At 37.2% G+C, this 18,310-nt stretch overlaps 1 protein-coding gene across 1 annotated transcript in view; it reads left to right on the top strand.

Moving 5' to 3' along the window:
- FANCC (Fanconi anemia, complementation group C) overlaps window positions 1–18,310 on the top strand; it is a 67,795-nt gene that overhangs the window by 25,781 nt on the left and 23,704 nt on the right. The window contains exons 4-6 of the mRNA XM_009885834.1: window positions 10,546–10,665; window positions 11,455–11,519; window positions 15,435–15,599. Of these exons, the coding sequence (XP_009884136.1) occupies window positions 10,546–10,665; window positions 11,455–11,519; window positions 15,435–15,599 (350 nt within the window). The remainder of the gene's footprint in view (window positions 1–10,545; window positions 10,666–11,454; window positions 11,520–15,434; window positions 15,600–18,310) is intronic.

The following is an 18,310-nucleotide window of genomic DNA, read 5'->3' on the forward strand; positions in this document are numbered from 1 at the left end:
TTTTGTTGGTTTTTGGCAATAAGAAGTAACCTCTGTGCTTAGATTAAGTGCTGTATAATGTTTAATCCTTTTTTAAAAGCCTTTCATCCTCATTGTTTTCATTCTCCCAATTTTTTTGTGTCACTCCTGAGTGTTGTTTTACTGTTTCTCTAAAGTATTTTACTGTCACTTTAGCCATTAGCACAGCACTTTTCCTCCAACCAAAATGAAGAGGAACTTTTTTTTTTTTTTTTTTAACCTGGCAGCCAGTTTATGGCTTTGGAAGCTGATTTCACTTCCTAAATATTTGACATATACTCATCTGGAATCTTGAGTTTCATGAAATAGATTTAAATGGCTAAACTTGGGGTCATGCAAATACTTACACTGCATTTAGAGGCCTTTTTGGAGTATGTACATCAGCTGCAATTGAGGACAGATACTGTAATTCTGTTATATAAAGTATAAGGACATGAAAAGATACATCTTGATAGATGAGTTTTTACATGGTATTTAAGCATATGTGGCATTAAGTATGCAAATGAGCTTGAAAGAAACATCTTTACTTCCACTGGATAACTGAAGTCAATTTTCCTTTGAATCAAAACAGAAAGCAAAAGACTGTTAAATGAGATATATGCATACTTCTAAGATCTGACATCATTAATTAGAGCCCCATGAGTTAATGAACTTCTAATGTGATATGGGACCTTTTAACTTTTAAATTACTGGTTAAAATTCAGCTTTAAGGACCAAGTCTGCTTGCTTTGCAGTGTGTCCTGAGGGAATAATGAATGATAAAGCCAATTTTGTCAGGCCTTTATGCAATTTGTTTGCGTCCTGGGTACCAACCTGGAAAGGGAAACGGGCTCCTCAGAGCTTCTGTGTCCCTCTTTATCTCATCTTTGTCCTGTCCCTGGTGGGCATGTCCTGTGCATGCACAAAATATGTGGGCCAGAGGTGGAGTGATTTCAGAACCAGCGTTTAACATTTTTGTTCAGCTGCACCAGCTGTTGAGGTGCATGTGACTATGCTGGTGGAAACCCACTTCTCCCAGCAGTGCTTGCTTAAGATTTGACATATCTGCCTCTTAAACTTGCTAATGTACAGTTCTGCCTCTAGCAGGTTAAAAATCAAGATTCTTAAGTATAGTTAGAGTGGGTCGCTTCTGGGGGAGGTGGGAGATTGGAGTGAAAACTGTAATTGATCGATGAATCAAAGATGATTAAGTAGTTGATACAATGACAGTATATATTCAAGAATTCTAATAGAATATGTTCTAAACCAATTTTATTCATAAAGGACAGGAGGGTGGTTGAAGATGTTAAGAGATATTCATACAAGAAGAGATTGGGGCTTGCTCTTTTTCATGTAGTGAGAGAACATGGAAGAATGAAGATGGGTTTTCATACGTAGCACGTAATCAATTTCTGCTGCTTATTGTCCTGAACTTTTACTGAGTTCAAGGACAATATTTTTTGTTGTTGTTGTTGTTCTTTTAGTTTTTGGAAAGTCAGCTGGAGAGAGTTCTTGGTCATTTCTAACCTATTGAAGATTATATATCTAAATCACTAGCTTCTCACTAATCCCTTTTTGAATCAACGTTCTAAGCTGATCTGGACCTTCTCTAGTCACCTATAGATAATTGCATTGGTAGGATATAAGAGAATTTGCAATGTTTGCAAATTTGCAAGTATTACCATTCTTCTAGTTAAAAATACCATGATAATATGAATGGGCTGGGGGAAAACAGACCTATCTTCTTTTTTTTCAAACAGATAAATCTTTAACAATGCCAAGCTAACATGAATATAAATAATTTCTTGGCTTCTGGGCCAAAATAAACAAAAGCTAAGTATCTGAAAGAACAAATGAGAAACTAAGGATTCTGCTTTCCTGCAAGGCTGCTTGAGCTTTAACAGCAAGTGTCACAATTTGCTAGCCAGCTGACATTTGTCAGAGCACTTTAGTAGTGCCAGGTGGCTGTAGTAAAGAATAATGATTTGTTACCAACAAACAAAAAGAGGTCTCTATTTGAAGAAATTCTATGGGCGTTAGATATTTTTGCTCAACCTAATATAATTGAGGTTGAGCTAAACCTAATAGCACTTGTTGCATCACCTTTATAGATGTATTCTGTGCTTTTTTGCTAAAAAGTTCAGTGAACATTTTTATCCCCTTAAACTTTTAACAGCTTGATACTTACAAAGTCCAAAACCAAGTGATAGAAATCAATTTCTCCTGAATATCACACTAGGTTAGGTTATCTTTGGGTATTTGCAACGTATACCTATTGGAATTATAAAAATCTGACATAAGGCACATACATTTATTGAAAAAAGCATAAGTTTGGGATTGTATATTTTCTAGAAATTACTCAACTCACAAATTTAAGATAAAAGTGAACCAGTTTCATGATGCATCCACTTTTTCTAGACTAAAATTTATTCATCCCTCTTTTCCATATGATTTTTTGTGGATTTAAGAAACACTTCTGTGGGAAGCTTGCATTTTGGCTTTTGAAAATTGTGGAGGGAAGAGGGAAATTAATTCTAAATCTCTGGCTAGTTAAACCAGAAGGCTTTAAAAAAAAAAAAAAAAGATTTATGGTTGACTCTGGTAAAGCTATTGAATTTCCTTTTGTAAGTTAGTGTAAATATGTGTTTTATTTCAGCAGCAAAAGTCTCCCGCTTCTTAATGCAAAGAGTAATAGCGCTTTCTAGGTGGGTGTTTCTTAAAGAGAGAGGAGGAAGAAAAGAGAAGGAGATTTGAAACTGCTTTTCCTGTCTGAGGCCAAGAGTAGACTGAAAGCTTGCCAGCCCCACAATTCTTTAGCTTCTTTCTTATGATTTCCGAGGGTTTTGTTAGTGATTTGCAGATGGAGCTTAGGCTTTGGAACTCATCCATTAAAAAGTTGTGTGGTCTTAGCCACAGTAGTAGTGAAACATGTTTTTCCTATACTAGTTTCACAGAAGTTAACTGAGCCTGAATCGGTGAGGGAACAACAATGCAGCTTCCCCCTGCCCATAATATTCTTTGCTGCATATCATTTGGAAATTAGGATCAGGTTCATTTTGAATTGTATGGAAGTATGTAACATTTTTCTTCCATTTTAATAAACAGAGGTAGAATATGAGCCTAGTCTTTTTAATAAGCTACATTTATCAGCAGGATCAACACAATTCATAGCATACTTGATCACATGCTTAAATGGCAAGACCTTTGTCCGTGTAGGAGTGTTTAGCAGAATAATTTGTTTACCATAAACTAGTCTTTCATGGTTATCAATAGAGATTTAGATGTGGGCAGACATCAGATTGTCATTCCAAGTGAATAAGGAGAAAACTGAGAAGCTCCAGTAAATCCTAAACATGTACTTGTGGCCAACAATTTTATTTAGTGTGCTGGTATAGAATTTAGCTAATGAAAACCATCCCATAAATGCAAAGAATGTGTATCCATAAACTGTTGAAACACAAAAAACCCAAAAAACTTCTTGACAGTAAATGTCAGAAAGAAATGTGGGAAGAAAAGCCCTCCTTACCCTATACTTAGGCACTTTGGCCCTGATCCAGTAAATTACTGAAGAATATTTTAAGCTTTCTTAAAGTTAAGTTGAAAACGAAGGGATTTCTTTGTGCAAAACCTCTGAGCGGTTACTGGACTAGACTCAATTTGGTAAAGTGGGAGGTTGTGTAGACTAGCTATTCATTGAAATATAAGTGTGTATGTAGTATAACATTTTGTCTATTTAAAATGTGTTTTAAACAATTTCAATTTTCAAGCAGAAATTGGAGATTTTGGTCAGTGGTTAATTAGCTTATAAAATACACTCACATACTGATAATAATTAAGTTGTTAACAAACATGCGCTATATAATCTTGCTGAATTTATACACTGAGATTTTTATAAAATGTTGAGAAAACAAAATCATATATAGTAAAATAGGACTTTGAAAGCTACATAATGTTTAAATCTGTATGATGCTTTACTACCTTATTTTCTTTTACATTTTGGTTTTGGTTTGTGGAAAGCTAATTTTCTGTCTTTTCCTGGAACTAAGGAGCAAGTGAGCAAGAGGTCTTGTAAGCAAAATTAAAAGTCACAGACTTTGTTATGATGGGATAAGTGTGTGGAAATATTACGAATTGTGTTATGTCAGCATCCTACTCACAGAATTGGTTTCATAAACAGTTGGTGTTAAGGCAGTCTCTGAATGAGCATGTTGCCTTATCATTTATGGACATAGCCACTACAATTCTCCATAAATGTTGGATCGGGGTTTTTTGTAGTAAAAAGGTTCTAAAAATACCAGACCTGTTTGTAATTTTTTTGTGTTTGTCAATCATTTAATCTAGAAGGTATGGGACACAATGAAACTCTGAAGTCTTCAGGCATGCTTTTAGGAAAATATTCCTGAAAGATATCTGGAGGAATTTGGTTTGGACTGAGCTGCTGAAAACTAGCAAATAAAATTTACATTTAAATAAAAGAGGGCAATGTGTATCCCTTGATTCTTGAGGACCCAGTTTAAATAATTTAGGAAGTAATTTGGGATGTTAGAATCCTACCTCTTTAAAGAAAGAAAAAGTACCTATTGTACAGCTTTTTTTTTTTTTTTTTTTAAAATAATGATTGGAAATCTTATTATCTAATTTATCATTAATGTAATTAATTACACTGTTTTGAAGTAATTTTAAAGCCAGGTGGGAAACAGAATTTGATGTCTTGTTTTCTAGAACTGTGTTGAAAACAAGGGGCCATCTGACTATACAGGGAACACCTATGAACAACATTGATGTACAGACTCTTGAAATCATTGCCGTACAAGAAATACTCATTCCAAAATCTGATAAAATACAAAGAGGAAATAGCACGTACTTCTAATGCTTCCTCTGAATAAGATTTAGTTTTTCTTACTATACTTGTTTTTTCTTAGCAGAGCTGGGGAAATCTGGTTTCTGTCGAAGCAGATGGAAAGGTCAGAAATAAACCTGTTACTTGACCAGATTTCAGAAAGTTACCCTTGGGTATCTGTGTTGTACGGGTTCCAACAAATTCATATAAATCATAATTTTCAGCAAAATGTCATTAGTGATCTCCTCTCAAAAAATAATGGCACTCTGTGTTTCAAGGAGAATATACTAAAGATAAATGTCCTTTAGGATAAATGCTAGATACTTCTGTTCCATCCTGCTCTACCTGTTGCTTTGACCGACTCATCCAAGTTGGCAAAAAGAGCCCAGTAGTGTCACTGGGAAGTCCTAATCAGCATCAGGTTTGAATTGCTCATCCCAGTGAAACCATCCGTCTCCTCTCTCCAAAATATATTGCCCCTGTTGATTTTCACATCTGCTTCTGAGAACATTCAGAATCATAAATACTTTGGAGCGAGTGTGTTGAGAAGTTTCCAGAAACAAATTGGTTTATCTGGTTCCCCTGGAATGTCTTTGAAACTGTCATAAATTCCAGGACAGTTGCTACACAAATACAGTTCCTAGCATAAAACTTGTCATGTGGTCCTGTAATAAAAATCAAGTGCTATTTCTGTGTTGATGTCTAATTTCAGAGGTAATTGTGCCTTTAATTCAGGCTTCTATATTTTTCCCTATCGACATGAGTAGGAGGATATTTCCTATTACAGAAAGAATCATAGAGTCATAGAACGGTTTAGGTTGGAAAGGACCTTGAAGATCATGGAGTTCCAACCCCCCTGGTGTAGGCAGGGACACCTCCCACTAGACCAGGTTGCCCAAGGCCATGTCCAGCCTGGCCTTGAACCCCTCCAGGGATGGGGCCTCAACAGCTTCTCTGGGCAACCTGTTCCAGTGCCTTACAACCCTCAAAGTGAAAAATTTCTTCCTAATGTTTTATCTAAACCTGCCCTCTTCCATTTTATAGCCATCCCCCCTCCATCCTATCACTACGCCCCCTTTAGGGATTAGAAGGCCGCAATAAGATCTCCCCGGAGCCTCCTCTTCTCCAGGCTGAACAGCCCCAATTCTCTCAGCCTCTCCTCGTAGGAGACATGCTCCAGCCCTCGGATCATCCTTGTGGCCCTCCTCTACGTTCCTAGCCACACTTCTTTTGATGCAGCCCAGGATACGGTTGGCCGCCTGAGCTGCAATCACACATTGCTGGCTCATATTGAGCTTCTCGTTAATCAGCACACTCAGGTCATTCTCAGGGCTGCTCTCCAGCCATTCCCTGCCGAACCTGTATTTGTGCTTGGGATTCCCACGACCCAGATGTAGGACCTTGCACTTGGCCTTGTTGAACTTCATGAAGTTGGCATGGACCCACCTCTCCAGCCTGTCCAGGTCCCTCTGGACGGCTTCCTTCCCCTCCAGCGTGTCTACCTCGCCAAACAGCTTGGTGTCATTGGCAAACTTGCTGAGGGTGCACTCGACCCCACTGTCCACGTTGCCAACAAAGATGTTGAACAGTACAGGTCCCAGTACTGACCCCTGAGGAACGCCACTCATCACTGGTCTCCACTTGGACATTGAGCTGTTGAGGCTTCAGAGCTCTTGGATCCCTGCTTAGCAAAGGTAGTGTTTAGAAGACCAAGGCACCTCCTCCCCCTTGCTGGCGTTGTGGATGCTACCTGAGTTGATATCTGCCTGGTGCTGTGCTGCTTATCTTAGTGGAGTGGCAAATTCTGCTCCAGGAAAATAATTTCTAGGCTTTCACAGATGCTTATGCTCCAAGAGATGGTTGTCTCTGAGAAACAACTTCATGGAGTAACTCAACAAATCACTTGTACCACGTGGAAATCAGCCTTCATTACTTAAATACGAGTATCAAAAGAGTTGTCTTAGCTTAATCGAACAGTCATAATAACTGACGATTATGTAGTTCTCAAATTGTCCACTTTGCTGGAGTAGGCTAGGATTCATGGCTGAGATGATCAATACAGGAGTCCACTTCATATTGGCAACTTTCCCATCATGTTCTTGAATACCTTCTATTGGGTTCGAAATGATTCCTTAAAAGTCATTAGTCTCTAACTACTGATCTCTCTGACCCCAGGAATCCACACTGTGGCTATATAAAATGTTACGTTTATTTCTTTTCCAAAATGCTTTGTGAGGGCTTCATAATGCAGTAATGGAACATATTAATAGTTTTGAATATTTCTATAGCATCCTATAAGAACCTCTGTGAGAAAATCTTCTGAAATCTTCTAGATTTCTCCATAGTATTTCCTGAAAGAGTTAATTTCAAAAGTAAAAGGAGAAACTTGCATATAAGAAAACATTCTTTTACACTTGGTCTTAGAGCTGATTCTAATGAAGTTCTGCAGTATGGTATGAAATAACTACTGGTACAGTCCCTTTAGATTTGAGAATTACTGGAATTTAAACATTGTGAACTTTGAGGCTTGAGGTAGAAACAGCAGTTGTCACTGCCATTTAGTTAAAAATTAGTGATTCCTGGTTTACACTGTGTTTTTGATAATTAAGATATTAAATAGTACTGGTCTAGTATGGACCCTTAAGGGACACCACTCAGTACTGTTTCCACTTAGACATTGAGCCATTGACTGTAACTCTTTGGACACAGCCATCTATCCAGTTCCTTAGCCATTTAACAGTCCGTTTGTCAAATGTAAGAGTGAATTGTTAATATTTATTTTTCTTTTAGATGGCTCCCTGCTAATGCCATGTATAGTAGTATCACCTACAGCCAGAATCATGTGCAGTAAATAAGCTACATTTTCTAGAGAGAAGGAGAACTTTCTGGATGTGTTTTGGACCAAAGAAAGCATTTAAACCTTAGAAGAGAAATGCTTTAAAGTATTGTTACCGAATTTCTTATCTTTGTTGCATGTAGGTATGTCTCAGGCTTTGCACTGGCAATAGCAACTGTAAAATGAAATATTTAAGACATAGAGCTTGAATTCTAAATGGTTTTCACCTTTAATATACATGCCTTTCTTTTATACATACCCAATACCTCCTTTCATCTGGACTACAGTATCTCCTTACCCCTGTTTCCCTTGCCCCCTTCTGGCTGTTCAGAGGTTTTGTGTGTTCCAAAAAAATAGCTGAAGTGATCTGTAAAATCCTAGCATGGATGTAGTGAAGTGCTCAGAAAAGGAAAAACCAACAAAAAACCAACCGACCAACCAACCAACAAAACTTAGGAAAATGTTGCAGGCAATATGCAGACTCTGATGATGTGTAGTAATTTTGTCTTGTCTTTTCCTTTATTCATTGGTGAACAATGACTGTTGCACAAGGACAGGGGGAAAGTAATTTTGAAATTAGTCTTCACATAAAGAGTATTTGATTAGTTTTATCTTTAGGTAAATTGTGGTTACGGAGAAGATCACTAGACAGTACATTTTGTAGTGTTACAGGTGAATGTATGGGGTTTTAAGCTACTCCCTCATTTAGCTGTCATAAGCTGCCATGTCAACCTGTCAAATCCTTTTCAGAGCTTTTTATGTTTGTTCTTCTCATGGGTGAAGTTTTTTGCAGGTCTTTCACTGAGCAATCCAACAAACTACTTTTCAAGCCCCCTCCTTAGCTCTAGCAGAAGTGGCATCCCAAATTTGTTGTTGCTAACTCCTCCTTTATTTTGTTTTCAATTTGCAGTCTGATCCCATATCTCATTCTACTTGGCAGTTCTACTTGGCATCCTATTGTATAGCAACTGCTTGTCTGAACCCTTGATAGTCTTCTGAAAACAAATTTTAACTTTAGCGATGGTTGCAAAGGACAATAAAAATATACATGGTTCCATATTATTAAATTGATTAAGATGCTTGTATCTAGACGCTTGTACGTTCTGAAAATCCATCTTTTCATATATTTTTCTTAAAAATGCAAAAGTTGCATGTAAATTAATTCTTTTAAAATTTGTTTTGATACAAGCATTTTCCTTTCGCCTTAGTTTTAGGGAAGTCACTAGATGGCGGTATAACAGCAGTTTCGCCTGTTCGGCGCGGTTTAGGAAACCAGGTTTACAATGAAAGTAAAGGATATTTAGGCATTTAACACAAGTCTCCAAGGTAGTATAATAATCCTAAACAAAAGTATAATAAATAAGGTGTCCCAAATGATTGTTTCTTACTTTGATAGTAATGAATTTTCTTTGACGTCTGGTGTGCTTCTGCAGTTTGTATCTTCTCTATCACAATAATCAAATGTAATATATGGAATATATCTAAATTCCAGGATTTCTAAAGCAGTTACTTAGATTAGTTTTTTAGATGCTCAACAAAAGCGTGCATAAATATGTGGTTTGTATTTCTGAAAGCAGAAAATGAGATCACTGGTTTTTTATTTTTTTGGTCTGGAATCTTTCATGAGATCCATCTTTTTAAAAGAATAGATAGAGTGAAGCCCCCTAAGACCATGGAATTCCCAGAGTTTTCATCTGCACTTTCCTTCTAATTACATATTTTTGAAATGAAATTCTTTTTCAGTGTCTGCTAATCCTGACCCTCCGTTACAAAGGGTTTTATACATATTGCCATACAAAGTGTAATTTAGTTTATGCTTTGGGTGTCAGTGATATATAAAGCCCTGAAATGAACCTTTGGAAAGGGAATGTAGCTGTTGTTATATCTGCACGTAGCAGTAGCGGACAGGAAGAAAAGAAAACTGTTAACAAATTCAGAGCAGATGATTTAATAAGCAGCATAAAACTACCTCTGCTCAGTTACGACAGCAGGATGCAAAAACCTGGTCAAGATTTCACACAACCGTTTTCATAACTGTGTTCAGCTGGGAAGGTGCTGGGGTGTAACATCTGTCCAAAAGACAGCAGAGCTGCTGTATAGCGCTGAAGAGTGAAAGCATGAAACCAGAGTACTATGTTCAGAGTCCTCTCTAAGCATGAAACCAGAGTACTATGTTCAAAGTCCTCCATATATACCTGCAGAATCAGTGTATCAAACATGTTACTCTGGCTTTAGTCTGAATCTATCATCAAAGGACTGTTTTGATTTTTATATGATGTGTTAAAAGGATTTTATTAAATGTGACATAAACCATTCCATAGTGAAATTGGTAGAGAAGTAAATGTCAAACTAAAATCTTATAATTATCATTTCAAGACAATGAGGAAATTCGGCAAATTAAACTAATATAAATAATATACTAATAAAAATACTGGGGCCTCTTGAAGGAGTGATATGGAAAAGTAAATGTTAACTTCGTGCTTTCTCTTCTTGATCATGGTACTGATCAAGACTATAGGTAAGTTTTTTGCTGTGTAGCAACGTGACTACTGCTATCCAGATGATAACAGATTGAAATGGCTTCCAGAGAACTGAAACCTACCTGAAGTCTGTCTGGTTTTGACACGGGTGGCCTCCATTGCTATTGCACAACTACTGAAATCGTGTGGTGTGTGAACCTGTAGGAGCTGCAGCATTTTCCTTATGGTTGATGGGAGCTGCAAGCTCTTCTGTCTCGATGACATGGCGTAAAATGGCCACAACCGACCAAAAGATCTTACGCCAGATCTAGTTCAATAGCAGTCAGTTCTTTTTACACAGGATGTTGTAGCCTAATATTTTTTTTTATTGCCCTTCTGTTGATTCCTCGCAGAGTTTGCTGTGCCATCTCCTTTCTTCTTCTAAGTGGGAAAGTAATGAAGCTGAAACCAGTACATTCATATCAACTCTTGGCTACACGTCAGCAGATTATTATTATCACTTAGTGAAAAATGTAAGTATTTTGTGCAACCAAAATTTTGTTAATAATAAATCACCAATTTATAAGCACATACATGGACTTGTCATTGTTATAAGGAACATGAACTAAACTTTGTTTATCTTTCTTACCTCAGTTACTTTTACAGCCTTTTAAGGGAAAAAATGAAGTGGGAGATCTCTGGACAAAAAAGAAAAAAATTATTAGATTATACTGTAATAGATGTCCATAAAAACAAAATTCCTGTTGCTGTTGTGATATGACAAAAATGTCTGCCCTATCATAATTTTTTCCCTGTGAAGTTTAAATTATATATATTATTTTGTGTATTAGAACGTAACTTTTGGAATATTTTCTTTGACTGTAAGCACTGCATTTAAAATGGTAGATAAGCCCTAAATCTTAGGGAAGGTGTCCTTTACCTTTAATATATAAAAATAATAGGAATAATATTTCATAATACGTTGACTTAGATAAAGCATATAAAAATTATTAGTAGTGCTTTTCTGAAAATTTTTCCTTAACTGGTGAGAAGCAGAGCTAAAATAAATAACTTCTTAGTTTTTACATGTGGAAGGTATATAACGTGTGTTCAAAAACTGTTTTGCTGCACAGTTTATTCAGTGATCTGGACAGCTTGAATTTGGCACTAATAATTAAAAAAAAGAAAAAAATCAAACTGAGTGAACAGAGAATGTTATTAACCGCCACAGTATGTCAATCACACAGAGAACCACGCAACTAATGTCTGCTTATTTGCCGTATGTGTAACTTATTTTGTTTTATTTTTATTTTATTTAACAGATGGTCTTTTCATTAGTAGCAGAACTCAGAGGAAATCAGTTCAATGGACTTAACATGCAGGGGAGGTAGGTGTTATCAAAACATCATTTTGATATGTCTTGGTTTGGATCATTCCAGTTCAGTGAGGATATTTTTACAGTCTTGGGCAACTTAGGCTTCAGCTGGAAAGTTTTGGATATATATGTAGACAGTTTCAGGTACGAGCAAGCTTGTGAAGTTGTGCTTCACATACGAGTTTACACTTAACCTGAGAGTCATAGAGTGGTTTGGCTTGGAAGGGACATTCAAAGATCATCTAATCCAACCCCCCTGCTGTGGACAGGGACACCTTTCACTAGATCAGGTTGCTCAAAGTCCCATGCAACCTGGCCTTGAACACTCTCAGGGATGGGGCATCCACAGCTTCCCTGGGCAACATGGTCCAGTGTCTCATCACCCTCATAAATAATTTCTTCCTTATATCTAGTCTAAATCTACCCTCTTTCAGTTTAAAAGCATTGCCCCTTTTCCTATCACTACAGCTACAGGCCCTGGTAAAAAGTCTCTCTCTCTTTTTCTTATAAGGCCCCTTTAAGTACTGTAGGACCGCAGTAGGGCGTCCCCGGAGCCTTCTTTTCTCCAATACCAACAACAACCCCAACTATCTCAGCCTGTCTTCATAGGAGAGGTGCTCCATCCCTCTGATCATTTTTGTGGCCCTCCTCCGGACCAGCTCCAACAGGTCCATGTCTTTCCTGTACTGAGGGCTCCAGAGCTGAATGCAGTACTCCAGGTGGGGTCTCACGAGAGCAGAGTAGAGGGGCAGAATCATGTCCCTTGACCTGCTGGCCACGCTTCTTTTGGTGCAGCCCAGGATATGGTTGGCATTCTGGACTGCAGGTGCACATTGCTGGCTCATGTCTGATTTTTCATCCACCAGTACCCCCAAGTCCTTCTCTGCGGGGCTGTTCTCAATCCCTTCATCCCCCAATCTGTATTGACACCGGGGATTGCCACAACTCATGTGAAGGACCTTGCTTTTGGCCTTGTTGAAACTCATGAGGTTCATAATCATATTGTTGGCTGCTGTATGCATCCTTATAACCAAAGCTAACTGGCATTTACTATAAGAAAAAGCAAAAAGAAAAAAAATCAAAGGATTTTTTTTCCCGTGTTTGTGTGAGTGATTTAATATGACAGAATAGTAGTTACTTTGCACTTGTTATTAATGACAAAATTTGTCCGTGCTTATTTAAAGAATCTCTCTTTTCCTTCCATTAGTTCCTTCATCTGGTACCAAACAGTACTGTGGCAATACTGAGTGTTGTAGATACAATTATTTAAATGTACCCAAGCACATAGTATTTCCACCCTTTTAGAGCTTCCTTGGCCTGTTTTTTTAAGGATGAAAGTCTGAGACACTGGGTGGGAAGGAAATTGTGATGTGCGCTGGCCAGATCTCCAATGCAGATTATCAGGAGATGCTAATAATCACCTTGCAACATTGTGTGGGTTGTTTCTACATGTCTAGTTGTAGTCAGTGAGAATAATCACCTTCTTCATCCACACTGCATAAATCTGCATAATTAAGCCAAAACCTGTGACCATAAAAAAGGGAATACATTTGCCTAATGCTACTGTTGTCACTATTTTTGACTTGCTCATACCTTCCCACTGTGTAATTTGTGCCTTTCCACTGACCTTGAAATCCAGATCATAGTCTTTTGTCAGTACTTTGAAAACTATTGTATTTGAATATGTCAGTAGATCATTTTGATTGCATGTAAATTAAGTGTATTCAGTTAAAAAAGAAATGCAAAAATAAGGATAGATATTTTCAATATAGACTATAAATGCAGATTGTGTCTTATATTTTAAATGTATGGCTCTCCCTTGCACATACCATTGGTCTTCAGGGTCAAAGCTGCTGACATGATGAAGAGAGTTTATGACTTAACACCACATAGCCTGTAAAGTTACAGGAAAGAGGAGGCTTATTGAAATATCTTCCTTGTGTCATGAGCCAACAGCTTGGCTATTTTTCTCCCTTCCTTCTTGCACCTAGGTGTTTGTGGAAGGAATAGTAAATGGTCTGAATTAATTTAGAGCTGACTTTAGTACCGAAATCAGGGACACGGTTAATGAGGATCATCACAAAGGTTTGTTCAATGTAGAAAACAAACACCCATGTTTTATAATGTAGGGTGAAGCAGACTTAGCTGGAAAGCTAGTGAGACTGTTGGGAAGAAAAATATGTGATTTCTACCCAGAGAAAAGGAAAACTTTGAACTTAAGTGGATTTTTGAGTGTAGCAATTATGGTATGGCTCCTTATTAAAGCTGCAGAGAATAATGTCATTTGTAGTTAGGGATGTACATTGTCTCTCATTTCTCCATTCACTGGTGCTTACAGCAACACACATGACAATGTCTGTACACATTCATCACACACAGTGGAATGCAATTGCAGTATTCTCCAAGAACATATTTGAAGATTATGTAGAAGATGAAGAAAATTGCCTTTGCAGGGTTTTTCTTTCAAAGGTAAAAGTAAGAGTAAAGTAAGCTACTAAATTTTGCTAATCCTGGATAAAGAATTAGAAACAGAATTTTGTAAAGGGGACTGGCTTAAAGAGTCCCAAGTCTGTGAACTTTACATATTTACCCTGGGAAACATGACTGCACAATAAATACCAGCCCCATAATTAACATTGTCACAGAAACACTTCTCATACTAAAACTGCATTTCGAAGTATTTCAGTGTAAGAAACCTTAAACATATATTTGGTTAGGTACTTACTCAGAAATTGGAGTCTTTGAAAATGTGTTAAGTTTTATTTCTGTCATTGTGGAAACCATAATGGTACCTCATGTCCACAAGTCATAGCACTTCTGTCACAGCACATGCCAGTGATCATTAGGCAACATCTGTTTGGGAGTAGCTTTAATACATGCAGGGCAAGAGGGTTAGCTCTTACTCAGAGCAGCCTGTAGGTTAATTCCTGTCTCAGCTCTTCAGAGTCTGCACTGGTGGCTCCCCAAAGAAAACAGTTTTGGGTTCTTGCAAAGAATGCACCATTTTTAGTGAACAATGCAATCGGGAGAAACTTGCAGCAACTCAAGGAAGCCTTTCACAAACAATCTAGCAGTTTTTAATTTGCTAGAATTCAATATATTGGAGTTTTTGGTCTTCATAAATGTCTTCCTTTCAAAACTGCATGTAGAAAAATCTGCAGTTTCATGTTCTAGAAACTATGTATACCCTGGGAGACTTGTGATTTCCTTTTGCACATGTTATCTCTTATATTGTATGCCATTTTCCTTTTTGTTTATGTTCCAAAGGTTCCATGTTTTGTTTATGTTCCAGGTTCCACTGTCTCTAGTAATTTCCAAGCATGTATTTTAGCAAGCAGGTCAAGCGAGTGGTTAGTATATTAAGATCTGAAAGTGTTACATATTCCTTCAACTGTAGATCTGTAAGATAAAAATTTTTCAACTGAGCACTTAAAGACAGCAGGATTTGTATTGTTCCTTTCATAGAAGTTGTCTCTGTTGAGAGAAGAGGGGTCAATGAAGTAACAGGAGGCCTTAAAAGCAGCTAGGTGGTCTCTTGTGAGGGTCTAGCAAACCTACATGGGAGCTGCGTATCTGTAGTCTTCCTTACCTGTGCTTTGCTGATCCTGGGAAAGACAAAGCATTCCCTGTTAAGAAGGGTGTGATTTCTAAGTGCACGCAACTGGCTGCACTTCAGAACTGGGTTGATACTGTGGTTTGCCTTAAGCACTAAAATACCAAAATTATCTGACTGCTCCTTAAGATTCTTCAGGCAATAGGTGACATGTCAACAGTCATTCCAATAAATAATTTTTCTGCAGTTAGGTATGTATCTCATCTCTTACATTTAATGTTCTGTAATTAATTTAATCATCTTTTATCTTAGCAATTTAGAAATTAAAGTTTTGACTTTTCTGAAATATGAACTGTATTTATTTTTTCCCTCAGAGTTTCAGGCAGCCGTGCGAACGATGTGTCCCTTTTCTGTCTCCCTCTCATTACTTTGCCTGATCTAACTCCATTGCTGGAAACTCTCCTTCTTTACCAAGGAGGTGCATCAAAAGAAATTCTCAGTTCAGAGTTTCTAGAGGCTGTGAATGATGCCTTTTTAAAGTAAGTATCATGGTCGGTCTGTATGATTTTTATGCTTTTTTCATAAAGATTATTAATTCAGTTAAATGTCTTTTCTCTGTGTTGGTAAGCCGAATGCACTGTACATGTTCTACATTCTAATAAAACATTTTCCTTGCAGTTGAATAGCAGAACTCAGGTTGTAGGCCAAAGCAGAACTTTAAATTGCTAATGTACAAATTGTGGCATAACAGCTTTAAATAATGACTGGAACTTTGTCCCACCTTTTCTCTAAAATGGATTTTAGGAATTTTGTAAAAGACGTGATCACTTTTCATAGAAATGTTATTTACCTGTCAACATTCCTAACTTGACATTTTGAGAGCCATCTTTATTTTTCCATGCACAAGATAGATCCTTATGTTTGAGTGGTTCCAAATTTCTCTCTTTTTTTTTTTTTTCTGTGAAATCGATTCTCGAGATTTTAAATTCTCCTGTTTTTCAGCAGCTTATTTTTAATGAGTCTGATAGGAGCAATCTGTGAAATATAACTTTCCTTGTTTTGCTGCCACTAAAATCACTATTTTGATAAAATCAGCCTATGAATAAAAAACAGCTGAGTGAAACTGAACATCAGCAAGACTGGCTATGCCAGGGAAGGAAAGACGTCAGGGAAAGCACAGCCTACTTTGGTTGAGAGTTGCTTTATCCAAGTTGTAGCTGATGGGCTGTATTATAAAAAAAAAAATTTTTATATACTAGAAAAAGTCCGTTGTGAACATTTTACCTCAATTATCCATTTGTCTCCTTATTAATCAAAGTTTTAATTGCTTCCTCTGTACTTAATGTCGTAATGGTTGAGGTGTTACAATGAGGATTGTTACATAGCGCCATTGAGGGGATCCAGCAAAAATACTTAATGGAAAAGCACAATTACTAATTTGTACACGTTACTAGAAGCTGAGGAAAATAAGTGAAAAAGGAATGTGAAGATCTTTAGTGAAAGATGTGTCCCAAAATGAGAGCGCTATCTTTCACTTGTCTGTCTTCTGTGGCTTCAGACTGGATGTGTTCCACAAACAGTAACACAGTTTGGAAAACTTTCAAACCAAGTTCACAGGTTCAACATAGATGGTCTGTACTGTGGTCAGTGAGCCAATGGGCAGACCATCATGACATACTTTAGCAACTTCATAATGTGAGTCTGAATCCTTTGGATGGTCATCAGAGGTTCTTGTGACTGAAACAGACATCGCTTTCCTTAACTTTTGAGTTACTTGTTTGTCACGGTGAGCAAAAATAATTGAATTCATATAGCTTTTGACTAGGTGGCTCTTGCAGGGCCCTTGACAGAAGTGTATGGTTTCCCTGAGAGCAGATGTAGGTTCACATGTGCTTTGCATGGTATACTCCTGGCCTGTCACTGACGCTCGTATGATCTTAACATGAATGTGCTTGGTTTTTTATTTTTTTTTTTACACCCCACTTTAACAATTGAATTCTGTGTTCCCTAACTCTGTCATTGTGTTCTGAACACTTGTTTTCCTTCTGAACATGGGTGAAGCCTGCTCCAGGAAACAGGGTTATTAAATACTGGGACTTGCAGTGCTCCATAGAACTCAGCATTGTCCCAGTGGGACCATTTGCAAGTTCAGTTGCAGAAGGATAATGACTGCAGTTTACTTCCTGTATGGTTTTTAAATCTCAGAGTTGGAACATCTCTATGTAAGCTTATTAGATTTCTTTTCCTGGCATAATATCTATAATATCTACCATGCTACCACGAAAACAACAACAAAGAGGATTGTGGCAAAATTAAATCATCTCTTGTCATTCTTAATTTACTCTGATGTGCATATGTCCTTTAACAGTGATGCTTAATTAAACAGCATCTTGAAATTGAGCATTGTTTTACAATTTTCAAATTCTGTGTACTTGGATGTATTTCTTGTCTACAGATGAACACATTTAAATTAAGCTATTACATAGTTTTGAATGGAGAAAAATACAGCTTTTCAATGGAAATCAGATTCTGAAGGCTGATATTTAAACGAATGTATGGTAAAATACATACATTAAAAACAGATCCTAAAATGCTATTAAATCTTTCTTTCTGCTGATGTTTTTTGTTCTTTATCAGCAGCTTTAGTTTGCATGTACTCTCCAGCCTAATTTTAGGGGTTTTGGTCTTAACTTGGTTTAAGACCAAGGCAGATATTTCTTGATATTAATGTATTTTTTTTGTTTTTAACCTTTTAATTTGCAACTATTATGAAAGCCGCAAAAATATTCCAGGATGTTTTGTGTTGTGATATGTCTTCTTCTTGGGTATTTACTTTATTATATTTTGTTTTGTGCTGGTCAACACAAACTACGGTGTTGTCTTAAAATAAACTGTGTCTTTTATTTCCTCGTGATGCAACACTATACTTCATCCGAGCTATAGTTGAAGGCTTTAAGTGAAGAGATAATTACCTTCTTAACCGTTTGTTTTTTAAAAGGCTTAGGTCAGTGTTGGTGGGCTGAAGACTTACCCACCTCTACCTCATTTTTTGTTTGGGGGTTGTTTTTTTTTTTGTTTTGTTTTTTAATTTCTCTGCAAAGATAGGTAATGCTTTGATTTAGCCAGACCTCCTTGCATCTCTGTCAGCTGCTGACATTTTCTGAGCTGACTGGTCTGCAGGAAGCAGTCTGGGTTTGAAACAGCGCAACTGTGGGGCAGGACCTTTCTCTAGAGAGGAAGGGAACTCCAG

Source organism: Charadrius vociferus, unplaced genomic scaffold (genome assembly GCF_000708025.1).
Source record: "Charadrius vociferus isolate BGI_N301 unplaced genomic scaffold, ASM70802v2 scaffold235, whole genome shotgun sequence".
NCBI classification, from domain to species: Eukaryota; Metazoa; Chordata; class Aves; order Charadriiformes; family Charadriidae; genus Charadrius; species Charadrius vociferus.